The sequence below is a fragment of the Gymnogyps californianus genome, chromosome 3, assembly GCF_018139145.2.
Source record: "Gymnogyps californianus isolate 813 chromosome 3, ASM1813914v2, whole genome shotgun sequence".
Taxonomy (NCBI): domain Eukaryota; kingdom Metazoa; phylum Chordata; class Aves; order Accipitriformes; family Cathartidae; genus Gymnogyps; species Gymnogyps californianus.
This window is the reverse complement of record NC_059473.1, coordinates 95,457,781-95,483,904: the sequence shown is the minus strand read 5'-3', so window position 1 is coordinate 95,483,904 and position 26,124 is coordinate 95,457,781. Positions and strand designations below refer to the sequence as shown.

Below are 26,124 nucleotides of genomic sequence, written 5' to 3'. Positions count from 1 at the left end.
GACTTTAACCTGGAAAGAATTTATTTATAGGTAGTCCTGCATGCTGAAGAGGAGGAGGCGGCTAGTTATCCACGCAATTATTTGAGGAGGTTAGGAAAAAAGCATCCCTTAGTTTGGTTCAGCTGCACTCCATACAGCAGTCCTTCTAGCTCTCCCTTTCCACTGCCAGCCATGCTATTATGTTCACTGTAGGCACTCAGCATTTTCATAAGAGGGATGCTAGCCTGCGAGATGGTTTGCCTTTTACCATCAGCCAGGGCTGTCCAGGACCTGGCAGAACGAACCAGGGAAGGAAGGACGGAGCCTGTTCCAAGTGTAATCAGCAGTTCACTTTGCTGGCGCTTGTTCCATTGGCTCATTGTAAAAAGCTGCCAAAAGTTTGAGATGGGGGTGAGAGAAGACTAAACAGGAAGAAATTGAGGGTTCTAAGGAAACAACGCATTTAGGTTGGGTAGCATGATGTCGTGCAGAAATACATAAGGTAGCTGTCACAAGACCAGCGTGAGAAGTAGGAGGGTGTGAGTCTCTCAGCATGCAGCTCTGCTGGAACTGACTAGCCCTCCTGTGTACCAAACTAGAAAGACCATTCTGTTTCTGGAATCAGCTAGCATCTCTAGATACCTGTACAAATGTCCGTACAGTGCTGGTAAATTGGCTGTGAAAACCTCCAAGGAGAGACAGATGCTTAGATTTCTTCCTCATCTAGAGAAGATTATATGGATATATAGGCTAAGAAAAAAGAAATGTCATTCCTGATTTCCTCCCTCCTTTCCAAAGTATGAAGTGCATCGTCTGTCTTCAGACTGAACGATCATGGCCTCCAATAGACAAAGCCTCTAGTGTGGTCTGCATTTTCTTTGCTTTTCCAGACAACAGCAACCACTGAGATCTACAAATAATTAACACTGTACCATAGATCTTTCTTTGGGGTAGGAAGCATGTAAAAATGTGTGCAGAGCAATTTTTGCTGCCAGTTGACTTTCAGAGGTTACCGTAATTATTTTTTTTCTCTAACATCTTCAGAGGGTTTCTTGATCAGCTGAATAACTCCATTCCACTGTAGATAATCATATTTAGCATAAGAATTTAATATCTCATTGACTTCAAAGGCTGCCAAATAACAGACTACTCTAATAACTAGACCTGTTGTCTTTGTTCCATTTCTGGGAGCAAACTAGAAGGACCGCATGAGTTACAGAGCTGCTCATAAAATGTCTAAATAAAGACACGGGTAGACGTTAAAAGAAGTATGTAAAGTTCCTTTAGAAATATTTAAGTTCACATCCTCTTCTCTTGATGGTTGCCACACTTGAAAAAAAGAGTACCACAATTGGATTTTAGGACATATAGTACAGCAAAATGGCCTTGAGAGGTTATGTAAAAATGCCAAAAAGCTTGATACAATTCTTGAAAGACTTGAAGAAAACTTAAATCTCTGCCATTCTTTTAAGCACATCTTAGCTTTAAATTTTGAACAAAGACCGTATCTTAGGAGACAACCACAAACCCACCGAAGAAATGGACAGATCATCACGCTTCTCCAGATTCTGCCATTAATCTCCAAAGAAAAAGTTTTGTTCAGTTTTTGTGGACTGCTTGTGAGAAATGTGTCAGACCCTGAGTAAGTTTCCTTATAGAGGCAATTGATTTAATAGCGTGGTTCTGAGTAAGGAAAAGCACTGAAGATTTCTGGGATGTTCATGCTGGACAATAAGACCATGTTTGCATGTGTACAGAGAGGTTTTATTCCCTACAGTGAATCACAGGAGTAGAAACCTGTTAGAAAAATGGGGATGGGGGGCGCGAATGTGTGTGATGTTCTACATGTAGCTACAGAAAGGAAAGGAGAATGAGGTATGCATCTAGGAAGAGCATGATTCCTGACAGGAGATGATCAGAGTTCAAAAGAGATGGTTTTCTTTAGAGTTATTTTTATATTTTCAGTGTAGCTATGATAGGGAGATGGATGCTGGTATTGGAAGGAGCTCTAACTGACATTTTTTAATTTTGATACATGAGCAGATTTAGCATCCATGGAATGTGGAGAAACGCTTAGTGAAAGGGCACTTGGTATGAGAAACATCACTGTATTCACAAGACTCTCAAACCAGTAGACTGAATGCCACTTCTTATTGTAACATCCATGTGAGGAGGGGCAGATGGAACCGAAGGTATCAATTACTGATGCATTGGTATCTGCTACAGAGGTGTGTGACCTGACTGTCACAGCTACTGAAAATATATATGAGAAGAATCAGGTTGAAAAAAACAGACTGGGACAACAGAGGCTGGTTTTGGTCACTTTCTGCCAGCAATGTTAGAAAGTCTCTGCATGTTTCTCAGTCAGTAAGTAATGCCAACACATGGAAAACCAATCTGGTTTGAGCAGCATGAGACAGAGGGACACCAGAAAGTGTCATGCAATTGCAGGATTAGGAGAAAGCAGATGCAGAGGAAATGTTTTTCCCTTTCCCCTCTGTGAAAGAACTAGAGTTCCACATTTTTCTCATCTGTGTTCCCTGTCTCTCGGACACCGAGAGCAGTATGTTTGCTTGTTCTCTGATCATCTCCTAAGGAAAAGAAACTGTCTGAATGCAAGACCTGTATTTAGTGTAAGACCTGAGTGAATCATATAGATTGACTTCAGTTTTTCTGAATCACGGGTAACCATGCATTAGATGTTGAGCTCAGAAGTGTCTGGAGGAACATCTCAATGCCCGTATACTGCAAAAGCCACCCAAATCTTTCTAGTATCCTATACATTTCCTTTACTTGCTTTGTACATAAAAAGGCAGCTTACTGGAGTATATCCATTGTCTGGATGCGCTCTGTTGCATTGTGGTTTTTTGAGTCTATACCAGTGCAGGTGTGGGAGGATCCTTTGGAGTATGAGATTTCTTTGAGTAAAGTTTTAGCTTGCTGAAGTAGTCAGGCTCTGGTTTTCTCCTCTTCCCTGACTCATCTTCCTTCACAATGTTCTCTGGTATGGCTGTTGTTCTTTGCCACCCTGTGTGCCTCTACGTGGAAAGACGCTTGCTACTGATTAGAGCAGCTTAATTTACTGTGCAGCATTCAGGGTAAAGTGTGATATTTTGGAAGGGGAAACGTGCTGTTTGAATATAGTATTTTATAATGTGATACTCTTGCTAGTTTCTGAACCCATTTTTTTCATCTTTTTACATTTGAAAATATGTTCATTATTAAAAAGGGGAGAGAAAGAGTGAGTGACTGTGTGCCCAAATCACACATTCTTGCTTTTGGTAGCCCTTGGTCTTTGCTAGGGTTATTTTTGTTTTCCAGATACAAGGAAAGTTCACTGATTGCTCTGAGACCTATTTGATTCATAAAACAAATAACCAAGTTGAGCAAGGCAAGTGTATAACTGTATCAGAAGTGCTGCAAGTTGCCTTCCATAAGATAAGACTCCAAACGTTGACTTGAATTTTCTCAAAACTTTATCAGGCTGCAGAATTCTGCTTAGGAAAATGAGAAGAAAAATTGTTGCATTTCCAATGTCCATTATTATATGATAATACTTTTAAGTCTTTTGTTCTTATTGCTGCTGACTGATTTTTTTTCAGAAAAGATAAAATGCACAGAAATTGGCCAAGCTTGGAAAGCAGACATAGTTTTCTTAGCCTGACCTCTTTAAAATCAACAGGAGACTGGCCTTTGACTTCATTAGGGCCAGGAGTTCACCAATAATTCCTGTAAATAAGGATACAGAGTACTGCTGGAAACCCTAGGGGAAAAGTACTCTGCGCAGGCATAACAGTTTTGTTATTTCTATTTCTCTTTCAAACCAATCTTTTTTTTAAATGCCCTTTAAAATTTTGATAGCAATAACATTGACTTTCACCAAAAAAAAATTTCTAAACCACCTGTATATTAAAAGTGACAGCCAATCTATACCTGTTCAGTAGATGAAAACAGAGGCATGCTGAAGTATATGGAATATTAGGTAAATCCCTTTTCTCGATGTTAAAATAATTTGCAGATTTGCTTTCAGCGGTACGTTTTCTGAGTGGGTTGAGCTCTCCCTAAGTAATTAATAACTCTTAAGCTGTCTGAATAGTTTCCCTTGAGTTGCATCATATAATGTGTCATATGAAAACAACTTGAGGCCTAATGTAACATGAAACTGTATAGTGCATCTTAATGTGATTTGAGGAAGATGGATGGGAAGGAAATTATTTCTTATTCAGAGTAACAAACAGCTGTTCTTAACTTTTATTTGAAAAGAATTTAAAAAACCCTTTCTAGGCAGAGATTGGTAAATTGTTCTAGTTAGTTATTTCCCCTTCTCCTATTGTACCAGTCAAGTTAGGCAAAAACTGAGAATCAAAAATACCGTAATTTGATGTAGAAATATTGAGAATAATGTGGAGATTTTTTGTATTTGGTCACCTGAGCTTTACTTTTTTATTCATAATGGATCTCAGTTTAAATCCCTTAGCAAACACGAAAAGGTTAAGACTTCAGTGTCTCCGTCAACGTAGTACTAAATAAATCATTACTCCACCATAGGAAAGTTGTTTAAACTAACTCCTTGAGCTCTGGTCACCAAATTATTGTAACATTGTCATGTTACAAGTGACATATACCAGGTAATGGTATATGTCAGCTGGAAAAGATATGTCTTGCCATAAAGTCTAAACATCTCTCACTTCACTCTCAGGAAATGTAACTTGGCTCATCTTTCTCTTCTTGGAAGATAGTCAGCAAGCTGGAGGCTTCATTGATACTTGTAAATACGGAAGTTTGTCATATACTGTAGTGTATTCTCATTCGATATGGAACAATTAGAGTTCATAAGATTTAAAAATAGATGCTGCTTTTCCATTAGTGCTTTTTTTAAAAATAAAAACAAAAGGTAAATAAAGGATTGCCTTACTAAATTTGATATGGGTAACTCAATGCTGCTTTACAAAGATAGAACTAAAACTGTTTATAGCACAGTGAATACACTGTTAATTCATTCATAATTACTTCTTTTAGCGTGGTAGCACTAGGAGAACCAGCTGGTATCTGCATTTCAGAAATTTTCAGAACTTTTGAGGAAACAAATGAATAAGCAAATATTTTGCCAAAAATCAGTCTATACTTTGTCATTACAAACAGTGGAAGGTATGCACAAATACAGTTGTAAAGTTCATGCAAAATTTCTGTAACTGCTCTTCTAGTAACCTCATAATGTACAGTCTGTGCTGTGCTTGGGCCACAGCACCTGTTTTTTAGGAAAAATTATGGCTATATTTAATCCAGTAAAAAAGAGGAGAATGCAACAAAAGCCTTTGCAACTCTGAGTATACATATGCTTTGATAGAGGGACACATAGTTGTTGCAGGAACATCACTGTGTATTTATTAACGTTCTGGATGCGTCTGCCTGATGCTTCAACCTGTGGAACATTAAGAGACACCTGAACGTCTGGATTTGTAATGTATATATGTACAATCTAAAACCTTGTATTGTTACGGAGTTTCCTGCTTGTTATATTTGGTCTCCTCAATCTGCCAGCTGGGGCCTCTGTAATTTACAGTACACCTCAATCCAGCAGGCTAGGGTGGTGTAAATTCAAGCCTATGTATTCAGTTCATGTGCTTCAATTCCTGCTATTGTTTTCAGCAGTTTCCACCAAGGGTGTGCTTTGCTTTGAGAACACAGTGCTCCATTCATCAGCTTTCATTTTTTTATTACATACTACTGACAATACAGACAGAGGGAGAAAATCAAACTGTCTAAATTCCACCTAAAGTATAATTTAGTCAGACTTTGGGCGCCTGAGTCTCAGAGAATGATTCAAATTCCCTACTCTGAAGTACCACCTAACCCCTGGTGGCACCTAAAATGAATCATTTTGGACCACAGATTTCCCCCAGCATCCGGGCATAAGTTCCAGGGAAGCTCAGAAGCACCATTGCTTAAGCAGCCAGGCATGTAACTCCCACCCAAGTTTCATTGTGACTCAAAGATGTGTGTAGAGATGCCTGAACGCTGCCTGTGTCCCCAGAGGTGTCTAAGCCATTGACTGTGCTTAGATCGCACATAATAAGCTTGGATAGCATTGAATTCAACACAAACCACAGCAGTCATGAGCACTTTCAGTGTAGAAGAGGGAGAGGGGACCTTTTCAATAGCCTTAAAAGTTGGAGCAGTAATCCAGGAAGGAGGTCTGGTCTGGATTGTCCTAAGCTAAGGAAGCTCAATAGGAATGGGAGAACTTGACTATTGTCCTGCTGTTAAGGATATTTCCTGGGAGAAATACCTCAGATTCATGTTTTTGCTCCCAAGTCTGATTATGTATTTTGGTTCAGACACCTTTGTCCAGAAAAACATAAGTATCCTCTGGTTCAGAGACCAGATGCCAAGGATACCCTCATTTGCTTGTCTGTTTTAACTTGTAAGTTCTTTCTTGTCATCTTTATAGATGAATTTGCACACTTATTAATTGCTACCCGTATTTCTGTAACGTTAGGGCTTTTTTAAGACCTGTCATCTCTCTTACTGTTTTTGGCTTAGACACCATGAGGTACTACCCTAAGTTAATGTTCTCTGTATTTGTGCTTTACATCTGTAGACTCTGAGATGAGCTTAGTAAAAGTTTCCTTCATCCTTATTCTCTCTCCTTTTCCTATTGTTCTTTCCCTGTGCCACAGGAAAAGGGTAAATACTCTGTGAGGAAGTACTTGTTGAGCTGTGGACATGTGGAACAACTTGCTTTTGTATTTTTCATTAACGTTTAGTGCTGCTGCTTTACTGTTTTCACCCTGCACATGACGTCTCATTAGTTTTCTCATTAGTTTTTAAATGTTGGTAGATGCAGTCAGGTGAAACAGTATATTAGACATTCAAAGAACTTCTGAATTTCAAATTCAGTATTCTGCAAAATTTTGTTTTGGCTTTTCTCATGTTCCGATATGAGGTTTTATGTTCACGTTTCTGTTCTGGCTTTTTTTTTCCCCCCATCAAATGTCATTATATATTTATTGTTAAAAACACATACGTACTTTGCCTGTTTCTGAGGAGTTTTTAACTGAGCTTTACAGAGTAGAAGATAGCATGGTAGTAATACTTATGTTTTGCTATAGTATCTTACTAATCATCTGTACCTAAGTCACTTCAATGCTAGATGCATGCTTTTTATTCTATCGTGTTCACTTGAAGCCTTTCAGGGAGCAAGAGCATAGGGAAGATGGTGTATAGTAGCAGATAGTATGCTGGTTTTCTGAGTATTTTATCTCTTCATTTTTTTTCCTTTTAGCATTCACCATCTGGCTGGAAGGGTTGAGTGTTAAGTGTATACTTTAAAGCATCTGTTAATGACTTTTTGGTCACCAAGGAATGTTCATATAGTTACACAATGAGAACTCTTCTCAGAATAAAGATATTGCTTCTGTTAAGTTATGTCTTTGGTATACAGTAGTTGGATACCAAATTTGTGCTGTTTATTGGCCAGACACTGGAACAAGTTTTGCAGAGGGCTGTGGAATAATCTCCATTCTTGGAGACTTTCAAAACTCAGCTGGACAGGACTTATAGTAACCTGATATAATTTTCAGATTGGCCTTGCTTTGAGCAGGGGGTTAGATCCATTGGCCTCCAGAGGTACCTTCCTACCTAAATTATTTTGTGAATCTAACTGAATTTATCCTTGGTCCAATTCTACTTAAATCTTACGTCTTTAGTTGGCTTCACTGAAATCAGTGTAATGCCCTTAGGAATTAATTCGACCTTGTCTGCTTTTTTCATTTCTCCCAATACAGTTTTCTTTTGTCAGTTTAAAGGTAAGAGAAGCTAGAGTGAACTCCTGCCCTTCTTCATAATGCTGGCCCATACCTTAACTCTTGTCCTGTTTCCCAAATGGTTTGATAAACAGTTAAGGAAGATAATTTTATATCATGTGCACTCACACACAACCAAATTTTTTTTGAGAAAATTCTGAAAGAAACACTTAAAATTTTAGAAGATTGATACTGTCATTCATTTAGATAGCTCTTAAAGTGTCAGGGAGGCTTACAGTAAAAAGCAACGGCAGTAAAAAAAAAAAAAAAAGAAAAAAAAAGAAAAAAGTGCTCCATATTTACTAGAATACCTACCATGTCCAGAAGCTACTTCCATTTGTTTTGCAGGCTTATCATGGTTTCCCCTCCTTTCATTTGATGAAGACTTCTGATTATTTCCCTTCCACAGTTGTCTGCCCTTTGCCCATTAGTGTAAACTCCCCTGTGTCTCCCAATATGGAAATTAGCTGGAAAAGTTAATTGATTTTGGAGAGCTAATCAGATGCTCCCACAGCCAGATATCCTGTCTAGTTTACAGCTGTAAACCTGAGATGCCAGCTCCTTAGCTTGCCTGGGGTACTGTAAACCATAGGACTGATCGCATGTCCAGATAGTTTACTGTTCTGCAGAGACGCACTCACGTGTTACTGATGCCCAATGAAGGTATTTTCTTTATAAATCATAAATGTGTTCTTTATACTATAATTAAAATACAGAGTAGTATGAAATCTAGATCTAAGTCCTGCAAAGCCTATTCACTTTTGCCTTGCCTTTTGACATTGAAACATCTACAGCTGTACAACAGAGCATATGGGTCCACTAACAATGTGGGAGAGCAGCCAATTTGGTCCACAGGAATCCGCTGTGGGAAATAAGCCAAAGAAGTGTGATTCCCACGTAAGGGACTTAAATAGGTGTTAGTCCATAAAGAAGCTCTTTGGCAGGATTTAGAGCAGGCTTCTCTACACAGAAGGCATTTCTCCTGAGATCCTAAGTTAACTGAAGTGCACTGATTTCCAGGAGTGTTGTGGGGTTATTGTCTTGTCAGCCGGTGCTTTCCTCTTTTCTTTTTTTTTCCCTTTGTTTTGTTTTTAATTTTTTTAATAAAGCCTTTATCGCACATTACTCTGTAATTATAATCCCATTTGTAGTTTTTTAGAACTAAACAGCAATGTTAACACTTTAGCTACTCGTGTGTTGTGTAGTGTTTGCATCTGTGGTTTTCATTTGTCTCACCTCTGCCTTAGAAAAGAAATAACTTGCAATGCAGAAGCTTCAAAAGAAAAAAGTTGTTTGCACCATCCTAATTTGTTTAGTACAGAAATTAATGATTACCAAAGTCTGTAGAGTTGAGCTACAGACTAATTTCATTTTTTCTGAAATACAAACTTTTCAAATAGTTCGTAGAAGTGGTGGTGTACTGCGTTCTGTGATATAGGTATCAAGTCAGACTTTTTTTTAGAGGCGTCGACATATCTTAGGTAAGAAAGGAATAACAAAATCAAACAACAGCAAGTCATTCATTCAGAAATGCATTCCTTATTTTTGTTCAAGCCTGCTAAAGTCCAGCTGTTCTGATACTCAAGATGTCCAAGTCATTGCCTGTGGAGGTCACTGGGTCAAACCCCCTGCTCAAAGCAGGACCGATTTGAAAGTTAGATCAGGTTATTATGAGCACTGTCCAGCTGTGTTTTGAAAGTCTCCAAAGATGGGGATTGTTCCACAAATCCTCTGGGAAACTTGTTCCAGTATCCCAAGCAATAAATTGGGAAAAGCAGTATTTTAAAATATGTTTATGTGTGGCATTCACTTTGCAGCAGTTCTTTTAAGACTCTTATTTATAGTAATCACAGATTTTTAAAAAGTTAGAACAAAAAATTCATTAGCAAAATCTTCAGCCATTTATTCTTATAAATAGACTGAATTGTACTTTTGAGAAGAAGCACTTCTGAACGCTGAAGCCCATGAATTTGTGTGAGTGTGAGTGAGCATTTGGCTCCTTGTTTTCACCAGGTATTATTTCTGTTGATTCCTTTTAAGCAGTGTTTGTGTGTATAACAATAACAAGAAATCTTTTTTTCCTCCCTCCTATTGTAGGCAAGTATTTCCAAATGGGCTTCCTGAAGAATACTCTCTAGTTGCTACGTTCCGGGTACGACGAAATACCAAGAAAGAGCGTTGGTATATATGGCAAGTTTTAAATCAGTATGACACACCTGAGGTTAGTGTCATCTTTGATTTATTTTTTTTATTAAGTTTCTTTTTTTTCCCCATATATTATGGCAAATATAACTTATCGGATGTTTCACCACTGGATTTAGCTACAGTTTATATGGAATAGAAGACTGCTCTGAAATAATTGATGATTTATTATAGGAAAGACAGAAATGTAACAAAATGTATTGAGTTAAGACTGCAGACTAGGATAAGAAGGCATGTTATGATTTATAGCTGATATGTATTTACAAAGATACATAGAAGAATGCTTCATAACATAATTCTTGCCCAATCTATGTAGCCAAAGTATTATATATAGTTTATATATGTGTTTATTTCTTATACTCGGAACTCTGAAATGACCACTTATTTTATTTTGCTTTCAGATCTCTGTCCTTCTGGATGGTGCAAAAAAGGTTGTGGAGTATATGACCAAATCTGCTCAGGGAAATATACTGCACTACACCTTTAAGAGTCGAGAAATTTATCCATTGTTTGATCGGCAGTGGCATAAGCTTGGTATTAGCGTGCAGTCGGGGATCATTTCCCTCTATTTGGATTGTAATTTAATTGAGAGAAAACAGACTGATGAAAAATTCACCGTTGACTTGCAGGGAAGGACTCTGATTGCTTCTCGTGCTGCAGATGATAAGCCTGTAGATGTGAGTAGTACGAGAGGAAAACCAGATAACTTGAAATCATGTTTTAGCCACGCTTTTACTAACAACATCGTAAAGAATTATGTAGATAAAAGGTTCAAAACTGGTTATTAATTTTGAGTGTTTACTCTTAATTTGAAATCCTTAAGTCTTTTTCTTTAAACAATATTCAGTGCCGTAGCATCTGCTAAGGCAAACCTTCTGTTGCCAAAGTAACTACAAAAACTCGGTCCTGGTTTCAGGAGTCTGTTTTTCTGTATTCGCTTTGGAGTAAGAGCCACGTAGTTACCGTAGACGCATTTTTACTACATTTAGAGATAACTTCCAGTGGTAATTTTTTTCTTTCCATTTTTATGAGATTTATTTATAAGTTTGTATCAGTCATCTGTTACACTTTGTCTCTCTCTGATAAAGGGGAGACACAAAAAAATAAAGGATTCTCTTGGTATCAAGATTGTATCACAGTCCAGGGTAATTCAACTGTGCAGAAATAGGGGCACTTTGTTCATAGCTGTCACTCTCTTCTCCAAATGGGAGGGATTAGGAAGTGGCTGGAGGTGTGTTTCCTGCAGCCTTTGGTGCAAGAATTACGCAAGGCAACTCCATAATATTCTGGGCTGTGTTCTGTCCCGGAGAGGTTTCCTCGTGCAGAGAGCTCACAGCAAGTAATTTGAAAGCTCCAGGAAATGTCAGTTTGTTTTAAGTACGCTGACTTCCAGTTATCAGGTTTAAAGCATCTGGCTTGGAGTTTATAGTGACCATCTGAAAGTTTCAGCTATATTATATACACTGTACAGTTCCAGATGAAAACAGCACATTGTAACTGCAAGCTAGCATTGTGGAAAGAATCAGTCCTGTGAGGCACAGAACACTTTGGCCTGGACTCGGAGCTTATTTCATGGGGCCAAGCTCATGCTTCATTTTATTTTCGAAAAGTGAGTTCAACTTTATTTGAAATGTATATACCATCTATTCATTTCCAAGTAGCACGCAGGAGAAGGAGCAGATTCTTTTTATCTTGTGTTGGTTGCATGGCACGGGCTGGATAATTCTGAGTGGAAGCTGTCAATCGGCATTTCCACATTTGCAGGAAAACATTATGGGTGTAAAGCTAACGAAGGCAGCAGAGCGGATCCTGTACCAACAGGATCTTAATACTAAGTGCAAGGGAGAGAATAAGAGGATACAAAACAGGTGCAGAAAGAGGCACACAAGGGCAAGATTAGCTAGTTAAAATTAGATGCTGTTCATCTCACCAATCCACCCAAAAATCTCTGAAACAGGAGCTTTATGTACAGAATTTGTGATTTTTGCTCTTCAGGTGATTTAGTGGCAAGGTCCAGGCAAAGGTCTGTCCAAAGTGATAGAAGATGTATGTGAGATAGAGCTTTACTCTAGTTTAAACCTTTACCCTAGTTCACTGCAGGAGAAAATTACATTCCTGAAAAGAAGGTTTGCAGAGGATGTCTAGAGGGCTAAAATGCATATGTAACATAGCAAGAGTAGTACAGAGGAATGCAACTTACATGAAGATAAATTAAATCTAAAATGTGATTTACATCGACGTAATAGACTGCACAATTTGTTCCTTAAGTGAGGAGCTGTGTAATTGTTTTGGATTTGTCTCTTTTTCCAGCATTTCAGAAATATGCAGTGTTTCAGAGAGAAAGTTTATTATGCCAAGATAAGAAAATGCATGCTGTGACATGCAAATAAATGATTTTTTACATCTCATATTAATCTCTTTTGTATTTCTTAATAGATTGAACTTCATCGCATAACAGTTTACTGTAATCCAAAACTTGCAACAGAAGATACATGTTGTGAAATATCTGCAGACCTGGTAAGTTATTTGTTAAAATGCAAATGTTAATACAAAAGAAATTGCTTCATTGTTTCTTACTGAAGAGTTGTAAAGAAATTTCAATAGAAGTGTCAGATTAATTACCTCCTAAAAATGAGTCATGTATCTGGAGTCACGGTATGTTGTTTCTTGCTGCCTAACTAAATGGCACAGTGGAACTTCAGTAAAAGGCACTAGGTGCTGCTAGTGCTTCTTAAATGCATTTCTTAACATTGATTAATATCTAATTAGTAACTGAGGAAGCCTCAGAGAGTAGGAAACAAATCACTGCGGTGACCTGAGGATGGCTTCAAATAACAGAGGACATTTCCATAACAGTTGCATCTAGTGAAGCATTACAGATGATAAACAAAGCCTACGAAAGAGCCTCCATGACACTGGAAGGGAAGAAAAATAGGAAGGTGTTGAGGTGTTTCCCTTATTCCAATATGCTAATGTGGAGGAATGGGTGTTTCATAATTGGCAAATACTTTCTTCTTTATAACGCACATGCTGAGATGTATATGTTGTTTAACATAAGGGAAAACATTGATTTAGTTTAGAGGGTTCACTTTTCCCTTTTGTTTTGATAGACAGAATCAGTGTAAACTGGAAGACACTAGAACTATAAAAATGCTTGAAGTTGCGGCTGTGATTGTTTTGCTGAATCAAGCCCATTTGGAGGGAAAAAAAAAAAAAGAAAAAAAAACTCAGAAAGAAAATATGTTAAAATATTGGTCTACTAGTTATGAATAGTCTGTAAGAGCAGGGTCCTCTGAGATAGTGGGCAGTGCCATCACCACCCAGCCCGCAGTCAGCAAAAAAACCCAGAGCGTGCAAAAGGACTAAGTGATTCCATCTACAAAGAGGTGGGAGAAAAGGATGCCTGGAATGAAGGGATAAAGCTGCCCAAGAACGGAGGAGCAGAAGACTTTGTGGGAACTGACAACTTATAGATGCTCAGAAGCATGGCAGAGGCTGGATCTAATTTATCAAGGGAAATTTCAATTTTAAGTAATAATTTTTTGTTCAAATATGTTTCAGGATATATTCCTGATAATAGTGCAGGCTTTCTCTTGAATGTATAAGCTCATGGGTAAATGAAATGAATGGATTTTTTTCTGTAGGTTCCACTTTGTGCATGGAAATACAATTTATTTAGCAGTTATGACACAGTAGCAAAAAAGTAAAAACAAAACAAACCCTAATTGTATATTAACACAAAAAGATCAAGGATAGGCTTTATTAATAGCATCTTAAACATTCATTCAGCTCTATAGCTAAGAGCACCATCAGTTTCATTTGTACGTCTTATGTTGAAGATGTAAAAAAGGGGGACTACTTGTTAATGACTTTCATATTGAAACCAGCATTACATTTTCTGATTTATTTTTTAATGACTTCCTTACCAATTATAAGGACTACATTTTCAGTAATTTAAAGAAGGAATTTATCCTTGGATACAAATTTCTACACTAAGCTGTAAATCCTGTGGGAATTTCTTTGACAGAAAGCTCACAGGAGACCTCATTACATCTTAATGAGAGCTTCTGAAATTTATCATGTTCTGTTGACTTGTCCTGTAGTATATCTTCAGATTGGCTCAGCTCTCATGAGTTACAGACAGGTGAATATTGGCTTCAGGGCTTTTTCTTTGTTTCCAAACTGTGCATGCCCAAAGTATTTCACTACAAAAAAATGACAGAATTTTTCCTCACACTCACTCTGACATTTTGCATTTTGGGGCGAGGGGTGGAGGACGGGGTGAGACTGAGAAGTACCCTTTTCCCCGCCCCCATGGGCATTTTCTGCTTCACTGCTTCTAATTTTGGGAGACTTTATTCCTCTGTCTGGGCTCTTTTGGAAGAAAGAAGTGGGACAGTCAGATCAGTTTTAACTGGCATTGATTTTAGTACAGAAGGATCACAATGTCTAGACTTCATTTTACTGCAGTTTTTTCCTCTGTTTGGCAATTGTTGTGGCTTCTCTGTGTCGTGGTTTAACCCCAGCCAGCAACTAAGCACCACGCAGCCGCTTCCCCCTCCCCCTCCCAGTGGGGTGAGGAGGAGGAAAGCAAAGGAAAAAAAAAAAAGTAAAACTCGTGGGTTGAGATAAGAACAGTTTAATAACTAAAGTAAAATATAATACTAACAATAGTAATAATGAAATATAATAATAATAGTAATGAAAAGGAATGCAACAAAAGAAGGGGGGGGGAAGAAAAAAAAACCAGTGATGCACAATGCAATTGCTCACCACCTGCTGACCGATGCTCAGTTAGTTCCCGAACCGTGATCCGCGCCTCCCGGCCAGCTCCCCCCTGTTTATATACTGGGCATGACGTTCCATGGTATGGAATACCTCTTTGGCTAGTTCAGGTCAGCTGCCCCAGCTATGCTCCCTCCCAGCTCCTTGCCCACCTGCTTGCTGGCAGAGCATGGGAAACTGAAAAGTCCTTGGCTTCAGATAAGCGCTACTTAGCAACAACTAAAACATCAGAGTGTTATCAACATCATTCTCACACTAAATCCAAACCACAGCACTGTACCAGCTACTAAGAAGAGAGTTAACTCTGTCCCAGCCGAAACCAGGACACTCTGTAATATGGTGTGTACAGGAGTATTAAAACAGAAAGTAACTTAAAAGTAGTGTTTGAATGGTATTTATCTATTAACCAAAGTAGACCAAAAATCAGAAAATCTTTTTATTTTAGTGCCCACGTGAGGAGAGGTTACTTGCTACGACTTCATCACCAGTAACTGTTCATGCCAGCAAAATATACGCGCTTCCAGGAATGCAACAAGAATCTAGAGAGAGATGCCACTGCTTTCCAAATAAAGTATGAGCTTTTCCTATTGCTTTTTAGTGCATCATGCTGTTTAATCCTGCTAGGTATTAAAAAAAAAAAAGGGGGTTGGGTTTTTTTTTTTGTAGTTATGAAAAATATCTTACTGGTTTGTAGAGATATAATGTGCTTACATTGTATTTCCCAGTTAAGAAACAGTACATTTTAGATTTAGTTAATTTAAAGTTAGAGTCGCAGAGATCTGTAAGGTTTAGTTGTTTGAATACACACCAAAAAAAAGATCCACGGTAAAAATGAGAATTATATTTAGGCATTATACGTAGTATAAATGTTTTTACTTGAGAATAAATTATTTTCTACATAATCCTTTTTTTTAAATCCTTCCCCTGGGTGTTGCGCTCTATTTATTCCGAGTCATTTGCTTTGTTAGGCTTTTGTGATAAAGATGAGGAAACCAAACCAAATACATATTTTGGATCTGCTTCTTTGTTGATTTTTGATTTCTTTTAAAATCAGGGAGAAGCAGGATTGCCAGGAGTAGCTGGTTTGCCAGGCCAGAAAGGAGATAAAGGTGAAAAGGTAAAATATCAGTTGAATTCTCTCTTTCAAATCTTTATCTTTGGCTATCTTTCTTAAATAGAAACTTTATGGATCTTGTTATTCCTTAAAGGAATCTCCCTGTACACAGGATAAATCCTTTATCAGTCAGTCTCTGGTTCTGTGCGTGGGCTTCCTGACAGGCAGCCTACAGCTGTCTCACTTCGGGGTCCCCTCATCAACTCCATGGAACACAGTTTACCTGCCTGGGAAGCACATGCCTACCCAACCCTGTCAGCATGTCCTATTGCCTGTTCCCCTTATCCAAAAAAGAGAAGTTGTGTATGTTGTCTGTGACAAGGATTTTCCCGTATCATGTGTGTGTCACTACTGATGGACAGGATCCTGTGTGGTGGATTCATCCTTGCAGTCATCAGTAGGAGGGTATGAATTCACTCGTATGACCTCAGCACTGTATATTCTTTGACATCATTCTTACCTGAAACTTTCTTAATTGTGAAGAGAGAGGCACCTGACATTGACAGGCCCCTAGGACAGGCCAGTTGGTGCTCCTTTCCTTGGGCCTATTCTGTATTTCTGTTCTGTAATGCTTACCATGACATTCGTGTGTTATTTAGCTTGGGGGTTTCCTAATAATAAAGGTCAGCATATCAGATGTTTTCCCTTCACACTCCATTCCCTAAATTTGGTTGGAGGATGCTGGATCAGGACATGTCCGGGAATGTGTTTTTCTTGTGCTAATAGAGGGGGCAACTTGAATAAACTATTGCAAATCAGCCAGAAAGACAGTGGATAGGAATTCTGAGCTCCGGGAATGCAGTGTGAGAGGAAGATACCTGAAACATCCTAATCCAGAGGTTAGGGTGGAGGTGTCCTAACGTAGCATCTGCCCTCACAGCACACTGTTTAATACGTGATCTGAAATAGTTTGTGAAGACAGCTAGCGCTGTTCCTAGGACTGCAGTACCTGGCTGAAATGGGTCCAGTTCTGAGAGGGCTTATCCACACAGTCGGTTGAAATTAAGTAAATTCCTTGATAGTGTCTTCACCCCCAACTCCTACCCTCCAATATTTAGTTCACTTTTGATATTAGCTGTATCTTTTTCCTAGGTGGAAAAAAAAAAGTTCAAGCATGTTAGTTTCTATAGCCCAGCTGAACCTAGAGGGATTACTGGCAGTTTCCAAATTTAATCATGACTCTTTGCTGATCCTAGGTCTGAGCATATAGACCAATTGTCAGTGTTAGGGTCAGCCTATGTTACCAACATAGGGAGTTTCCTAGCTTTTATTTGGGAAACTGCTCTTCTGCTCCTGACAGATTTGAATGCTCTGATCCATTTAGACTATTACTGCTACTAAGATGAGAAAGGAGACTTCAGAAGTCTTAAGTTTTTTACCATTATATCTCACAGCCAATTAGCAATATTTACCATGCTAAGCATAGTACCTCTAAATAAAGCATGCGGATGCCTGTGGTCACCTCCAGTTCTGTTCTCCTGTTAGTTTTACAAAGAAACCCTCATTGCCTTGATTCACAAACCATCCAACAGTCAATGAACCCTTTCAACTTCTGTGCATCACTGATAGCAAATTGCATGAGGCCATGTCTGACGTGGTTGGTAATTACAAAGTACAAAATTTTTGTTTTAGATGTAAAACTGAAAATTTTAAGCTTGAGATTCATGAAAACCAAATCTTTCAAGTTTTATACAAATAGATATTTTTTTTGGTAGTGGTCTACTACCTATAAGTCCAAATTTGATCTGTTTATCACCAGCCACTCTGATATTTCACGGAATGTTTGGAGCCTGAGCAGGATTATATGCATCCAGCAGCTTAGCCTAATGATAGTAAATTGACATTTGTGAATGCGAATTCACAAAATTCAGTGAATCAGCAGGTTAAAGTCAGAGGTAGTACAGCAAACAGCTAGAAAGCTGCTTAATTTGAACCTTCCTTATAATTGACCAGTGCTTGCTACTTCCTAGCTTTGGGGTGGGGTTTTTTTGGTTTTGTTTGGGAGTGGGTGGGAGGGCGCATTACTGCTGTGATTAAAAGGATGGTCTCACTGTTGATGGTCTCACTGTTGACTTTGGGAGTAAACGAATACTGCCTTGAATAGTGCCTACCACGATGGAGTTGAATGCCACGTTCTCTGAGGCTTTAGTACCATTTTTTCTTCGCCTCTGCCTTTATGCAAGTTTTCAGTACCACTTGCTCTCAATGATGGCCTTGTTACATCAATAATTAGAGGTGGAGAGGCAGCAAGACCCCAGACCATTCCAGACATGCAGGATACATGATTTATTGCCAGATTATGCACAGGAGAGTAACAGACTGTGGTTGGATGTTTTGTGATATGTTATACATGAAATAGGCAGCTTCTTGATGACTTTGCTGGCCAGTCACAAAAAAACGGGATTTCTATAAGTTGTCTGATGGTTCTTCAGCCTGTTTACCACTTTGCTTGTGCTCAGCTCCTCATTTTATTGTTTTCTTTTGCTTCTAAATCATATTATTATTAGCATCAAACTAACTATATTTAAATGTCCTTGCCATGGCAGCATCCAAGTGAAAACAAGTTAATGTTAATTTTTTAGCTTCTTTCCTAGGAAATTTCTGTATCCGTTGATATTATCTCTTGTTCAGCACAACATTCTTTATCCTTTTATTTTATGTTGTCTCATTCCAATTTGCCATCCACTGTAATTAATTGTATGACTGAATTTACATGTCTTTTTGTTGCTATGAGATTGGCAAGAAAGTCTTTACATACACAAATTGGTGTTAGGCTATATTCAAGCCCCCCAAAAGTGCCCTTCTCTTCAGTCTAACATAGTTGTTCCCTAAGATCGGACTCTGTTTTGCCTGTTCAGGAATATCTAAGCTATCACCAGTACAAAGCATGACACCTAATAAGCCATTTTTAGGCATTTTGAATTTAACTATTAGCCTGTTTCCACTTCATTCCTGTACACTTGGCAGTACTCTTGGCAGTCCTGTACTCTTGGCTCATCTTAGTACCTCTGAATGGGTCGGAGCCAAAGTCCAAAGTGTATCGTGGGCCCAAATGACTGAAGTGTTGTATTTTCACTGGAACAAGCATTCATGCAAATATTGATGCGTCTCTGGCAAGCTGTCCATCTGAATGTACAGGAGCATCACTGGTCAAAATTATTCCATTTGTGTGAATGACCTTCCTATTTGTATGCCTGGCCTTCCATTATGGCTTCGTGAGGACATTATGAGGACAGTTCTTCACTCAATAATAGTATTGTCTCTGGTGCTTCGGGGGTGAAGAAGCTGCTCAGTTTCAAGTCTGTCTCCCTTCTTGAGTGACCAGACTGTTCAGTTTCGTGCCATACATCCCTTACTGTGTAGCAAAAACTGCCTCAAGTGCAGTAGTCCCTGTCCCTTTTGTTTCCTGTGCAAGCTTGGATCCAGGGATTTTATTTGCTGGGAGATCAGCTTCTGCAGCTATCTGCAGCAAGGGATGACCTGTTCTTTAATGTCTGAATAATTAAGACTCAAAAAGTCACCAGCACCAACTTTGTTTGCTGCTTACTGATCTCTGCCCTTGAAACACACCTTTTGGACTGCCTGATAGCTTTTCCCCATTGGATGAAAACTGAGAGGAAGCAGCAGTCAAGTGTACAATTTAGATTATCCGTGAATAATACACCGTGTTACTCTCATGGTAGCTTGATTCTTAGCACAGTGTATTTCACAAGTTTCAAGTGGTCACAAGACAGATGGAAGTCTCCTGTGATTTAACACATTTTGATATCTGTTCTGTAGAGCTAGGCTTCCTCTTCTGCTGCGCTGAGTGAGAAATTTACCGTGTTTTCTGTTTTGGAAGCAATTTCTACTACTTCAGCATGGTATATAGCTACTCAGAGTCTTACAAATATATTCGTTGTTAGCAAATGTCTTTTGATCACGATGTGAAGGTCCTGTTTTGTCCTCAATAAGTAGAAATTCTTCAGAAAGACAGAATATGGATCACAGTAATTGGAATTATTACATATATACTGAATATACAAACTAATATTCTCTATCAAAGAGGCTAAAAAAAGTAATTGTATGTTATCTTTTTATTTTTATTTCTTTTAAGCAAACTTAGTGCCCACGAAAGATTTTAAATTGAAATGCAAAGAGAATTAAATATTTTGATATAATAGTAAACCATTCCAAGCTGTGTTAATAGGTCATTGGTTAATGCTGGAAGTGCAGTAGGGAGCAAAAAGCCAGAGGCAGAGTGCTTTCAAACACTGAAGTGCCTGTTGATGCACACCATGGAGAAATTGATTGCTATTCAAGTGAGCTTCATTAATTTAAATTTTACTTAAGGAAAAAGACGTTTAAAAGGCTATTTTAGGATTGGTAGAGATAGGTTTATGCAATATATTTTTGCACTAGGAAAATATTTGTAATAGAACGATAAGAAAAAAGAACTCCTGGAAAACAAATGAGGTGTCTGACTGCTCTTTCTGCGTATTTTCCTTGCTAGTCTTCCTTTGCTCCTCCTCTGTCATTCCTCTTACAACCCAAGTCCACCTGATTCCACCTAAGGCATATCTATTGTGTTATGCAGCCTTGAGAATGGTTCCTTTCTGGTCCGATTTTTGTTGCAGAGGTTATTGATAGGGACCTGGAAGCTGGAATGCATGAAAAAGAAAGATTTTGAGCAAAATACAGCTGGCTGTCAGTGATGACAAAGTCAGGAACTGCCGGTGTACTTGGTAGACTAAAATCTTGTAATGGGCAGAATGGAACGCTCCACGCCTATGGAGCTAAGAATTTATTGGTAGTCCTACTTAATGTTTTAACCATCTAATAGTCCCAGTTATCAAATTAATAGGGAAAAACATCATTAGTAATACAGTTTAATTTGTTTTCTTTAAAAAAAAGTCTTAAATATATACCTCTTCTCTATGTTACCGTATTCACCGTTCCAGTATTCATCTCAGTCCTGAGGATGGCAGTTTAAGTCCTCCTCAAGAGGGAGCAGAGAGGGTGGCAGTGAGTCCTCAGCACTCTGAGGTGCTCAGAGGGTTGGGGTTTGTCACCCTACCGCAGCGGGGCCACCCCAGAGCTGAAGCTGGAGCAGGGGAGGCAGCAGTCACAGGTCTTGGCACAGGGGTTAAACCAGTGACACCCAGCTCGGGCCACAGTGAGGCTGAGCCCCTACACTGCTGGGTCAGCGCACAGCCGGGGGCTTCTGCTGGGAGTAACAAGGATGGTACTTCCTGGGCTATATACTCCCTGCTTTTCCCCCAGTGCCAGGGAAACCCTGGAGTCATGCTGCCTTTGGGATGAGTTTTCTTTCTCATCCTTGGCAAATTCTCCGAATTTGAATTTATTGTATTCATCAACTAAAAGTTCCCAGTGAGGGTTTTTTTTTTTTTTCCCCAGGTCTAAATACTTCTATCACCATTTTATAATCATGAGAACTGTTTACCTGTCTGTACATCTAGGTTTTAAATTTTAGCTTACATAATTTCTTACAGGGACTGCCTCTGACAGTAATCATACAGATGACGGATCTAGTATAAAGGATGAGTTCTCTACATTACCTCTTTCACCTTCCACTTTATTACTTTTGGAAACCCTACCAGTACACTGTCTGCTGGGAACAACTCTTCTCAGAGTGTGCTGGTATTTCTTTCTTGGTGTTAATACACATTTTCTTACCTGAACATTTCTCATGCTATTGGCACGCATAACTACACAGAGATGAAAACCGGGAAAGCTAATTTACATAATCAAATCTTACAAAACCAAAACTGATTTTGGTTAAGGAGTGTTTTGACAACTGGCATAGGTTACTCATTTTATCTGAACTAGTATGTCCCCACTGTAGACAAGAGCAATGTTGTAATGCAATACTCTAGCAGTGTGTGCTCTAGGCCACGTTAATGTCATTCTTTCTGTTTCTTAAGTGCATTTGCTTTTATCTTAGTATTAAAATCATCTGTACCTGGTTAGTACAGAACCCTGCTGAGAATATTTTCCTCCGCTCAAAATTCCTTGTGGACTTTGTTTTCTAGATTAAATATTAATGTGTCAAGTTAATCCCACTCCGTATCACAATGTAAATATATTTTAAATAGATTTGCAATTTAAGAGACAAAATAATGTGTTTAAATAAAGTACTTTCTTAAAAGAAGGGGTTTTGGTTTTATATGAGGAAGGACTGTAATTTGTTAACTTAAATAATTATCACTTTGTCATTCTTTCTATCACCACATTTGGCTTTAGGCTATCTTTGCTGTACATGACTCTTCAATAGTAATGCGTGGTATAGGAATCAAGGTACTGTATTTTGTGTCTGGTACTAGCATATCATTTCTAGTTCTATGTCAGGTGTGTTGAATAAAGGCTGCATGGTGCAAAGAAGTAAAGGTCAAGTGCTTTTGAGACTGTGAATCATTAATGTAAAAAAATGATCACAAGTGTAACACTGCAGGTGGTCTCAGGTGTGCAAAATTGTTTCCATTTCAGATAAAAGGCTGATTGGTATCATTGGAAAGAAGCGTGTTTACTGTCTGCAATCTCTTTTTAAGAATTTAGTTTGGTTTGGCTTTACAGAAAGTTGACAGAAGCTGTTTGTTTGTTTGCTTTGGTTTTTTTTGTTTCAGCCTGCTGAATTTCCACCCTGTCTGCTTATGAGTTTACCAAAATAAACATTGTCAAAAATTTAGTAGCCATGCTATTGTTTGCAAGAGACCACCTTCTGAAGAATATGCTATGGCTTAAATATTTTATTCAATAAGTATCTTGTGCTCAGTTGAAAAGGATTTTTCAGTGGTACCCTTAGTAGAAAATCCTAACAGTAGACTTAAAGCTCACGGTACTACCTTTGAATGTTGTTACACTGAGTGTACCTCATAACCTATAAATGCCAGCATTGTACTGCTAGTGTTCACTGGCTTATGAAATTGTTCTTCTGGCAGCATATATTTCTGTTGGCTTTTGTCGTTCGAAGCAAATGCAATTGTCTATTCCCATTCTTACTGATTTATTTACATAAACTTAAAAAGCTCAATTGCAGTGTGTGTCAGGGAGTTACAATACCCTTGTTAAGGCATAAAAGAGATTTATTTAGGGGTAGATGCAGGCCTGATGGTCAGAAACCCTGTTTTTTCATCTCACTTCTATACTTTTGACGTTTACTATGTAAGAGAGAGAAAAGGATGCTTTTTCACTTTTGTGAAGGACTTTAAACAAAAAAAAAAAAGGCCAAAAAAACCCTTAAAAATGCATTTGCTCTGTTTTTTTTTTTTTATTCTGTCATGCTGCCTGTGTGAATACTGTTACAAGTTGTACAACCTATAGTATCTGATCTTTAAACTCACTGAATAAAAGCATGAAAAACTAGAACCTTTCAGACTGTGGTTATTAAAATCACAATTGCAAGACAGAAGCATAACTTTATTATCTAATTTGCAGTGGGAAATAATTGCCTTCAAGGTGGGGAGTCTGTCTGCAGTTAGTCGAACAGAAGTATAAACAAACCTTGGTTAATTGGCTAGTAAGTCATATATGCTAAAGGCTTCCTGGTGTGCAGCAGGCTATGTAACTTTAGACTATACAGTATATAAAAATACACTGCTGAATGTTACAAAGTGGTTCTGGTCTATTAAAATACTGGCAAGTGGCATAAGGGAACAGAGCGTGCACAGATAAGAGAGTCACTCTGTGGGTGATTAGATAAGGTAACCATGGGCCAGTCCTGCTGCTTTATCTCTCTCAGTGCCAGTGGGTTCATGCTATTCACTCACGCAGGATTTTTGTCTACTTTTGACATAGAGCTAAGTAAGGACCATTCCAATATTTGAATAAAAAGGACATAGGAGATGGCTCATAAGCTCCTTCAGAATATTGTTGCTTCTGAGCAGTGATTTAAACTTCTGGATGGAATAGTGCTCTGTACCCGGGAGTCACTTATTTTGATTGATTTGCTTAGCTCACGTTATAAACAAAGGAGTTTTGAGCCCGGCTGCACACATGCAGTTATTTTATGATGGTTTCTGTGAATAGCTGTTAATAAATTGAAATGGGGGGCAAGGAAGGTAGATATGTTTTATGGTAGGTGAGAAGCAACAACAATAGTATTAGGGTATGACAGCTTACTTCAAAATTATGGTGACAGTCATTAGGACACATCATTCTGCTTTTAGAAAAAGGTAATGAGGAAACTTGACCTGTAGCACTTCGGGGTTTGGGGTTTTTTTGGTGGGTTGGTGTTTCTTTTTTTCCTTCTTTTTTTCCTTGAGGCTGGAGACAAAAATATTGAATTCTCAGAACTTAACTGAGACTGCTGTCCGGGGCCTTGGATCTGATCCATAGACTCCCTGGGTAGAACATAAGGAGACTTAAGCATCTCAGAGTACAGTGTGCTGAGTCAGCAGCTGCTGCGTGCCAGCCTAGAGGGAATGCTGAGGAAAAGCATATATTGTAAATCCTTCCTTTACCAGGGATTAAATGTTTTATAATGGCTGTTCTGGGATGTAGCAAATACTGTTATGTACTTCTTGCCAATCTTACTGCTCCTTTCTTAACTTCAGAAAGGTTAATAACTTCATTTCAGAACAGAAGTATTACATTTACGCTGAAAAGATAAAGGTACTATGGTATTCTGTTTATGAAGCTCTTTCAGATTTTTGTTTTCCGTGGGGGTTTTTTGTGCTTTGTTTTGTTGTTTTTTTTAAAAAGCTTTACAGCAGTGTTTGTATTCTGATACTGAGTTCTGGGATACCTAGGTGATGTTACTGTAGCATAACTACATTAATTAAAACCTGATGGAGGGACTTAGGTTGTAATTTAAGAAATGGTTATGCACTTTACATGGGGATGGTCTCATGTAAAATGCAGGAATGGTCATCTGGATAGGAACCTGGTCTCCTTGCTCTCAGGAGTGACACCAGGCTGCTGGGATGCGGTTCACTTGTGGATGTTCCTAATGTTCCTCTTGTGAACTTCGGAACAACTTTAGATCCCATGACCGCCAGTGCGCTGGCAGGCATCAGCAGTCCAGGCAAGTGGGGGTACAGGCTGGGAGGACACAGAACATGTACGTTCTGTGGCCTAGACAAAGCCTTTCTGCTATGCTGTTGAGTTAAGCATCTCCTGTCCTATATGTAACAGAAGAAAAAGAAGCCGCTGCAGCACTGTGTGTGTACCGTATTTGGGAGGATCATGAGAAACTACTATTTGTTACTGGAGAGTGGGTTTATTGACTAAACTGATGAACTTTGCCTAATACCGAGAAGTTTCTGCATATGCTGAATATCAGAATTATGAGTTTCCAGGATCCTGCTATTTAAAAAGTTATGCACTTTGTGAGTTTAGAGGTCTCAGGCACTAATTCCTCAGCAGGGGCTTTTGGGTTTGCAGTTTTAGATTTGGGCTCCAAACCTAGGTTTACAGCCTACTTTAGGAACCAATTATTTGTGTAAATGTGGCTTTTCTGCATCTTCGTGCAACCCTTTCTCTCAAAGAACAATTTGATAGTTAATTCTTTTCAAACCAGTGATGTTTTCTTCATAAAGAACTGGTTTACTCCAAAAAAGGCTGCAGCATTTTCTGTTTGCTAGAGAATGTTCTCTTCTTGGTACAAGTAGACAAACCTAATGTTTTTTTTTGTTTTTAAATGAAGACTATAATATGATTTCAGTGCTTTTGTTATATTCCTCTAGCATCCACCTGATTTTTATTTGAAACTTTGTAACCCTTATACTTGACATTATTAACCAAAATTTCTATGTTTGATGTTTTCTTCAGTCATTTTTAAGACTCATGGTCCAATTTGCAGCTGCTGGGATCTTCCGTACCTCTCCTGATCAGTTGATCATTTGTGTCTTAAAACTAAAATTTTCTTATAGATTGCTTATGGTTTGGGGTTTGGTTTCTCTGAGAGGGTAAAAGGGAGCAAGAGAGAAACTGAGTTTAAATAGTGTCTTTCAAAAATATTGTGGGCACATGACCTTTAGACAAAACAGACCTGTATTACATGTTGAGCTTTCTCAGTGTAGAACATGCTCAACCCAGTGAAAATGGACCCACTTGGCTTCACTCTGCTGTCACAGTGAATCCCCTTAACATCAGCAGACCTGCTTTTTATGGAAAAGTGCATGTGCAAGTATTTGTCAGATGAGGGTCTTAATTGACATTACAGGTGTTTTAAAATGTGTTTATTTTGTCTGATTTTAGTGTTACATGTAAGGCATCCTCCTCCACAGTGGTTACATTACT

At 38.5% G+C, this 26,124-nt stretch overlaps 1 protein-coding gene across 1 annotated transcript in view; it reads left to right on the top strand.

The window, feature by feature from the left end:
• Positions 1-26,124, top strand: part of COL19A1 (collagen type XIX alpha 1 chain) — a 198,092-nt gene that overhangs the window by 21,353 nt on the left and 150,615 nt on the right. The window contains 5 exon segments of the mRNA XM_050893865.1: positions 9,882-10,005; positions 10,388-10,663; positions 12,423-12,503; positions 15,217-15,342; positions 15,826-15,888. Of these exon segments, the coding sequence (XP_050749822.1) occupies positions 9,882-10,005; positions 10,388-10,663; positions 12,423-12,503; positions 15,217-15,342; positions 15,826-15,888 (670 nt within the window).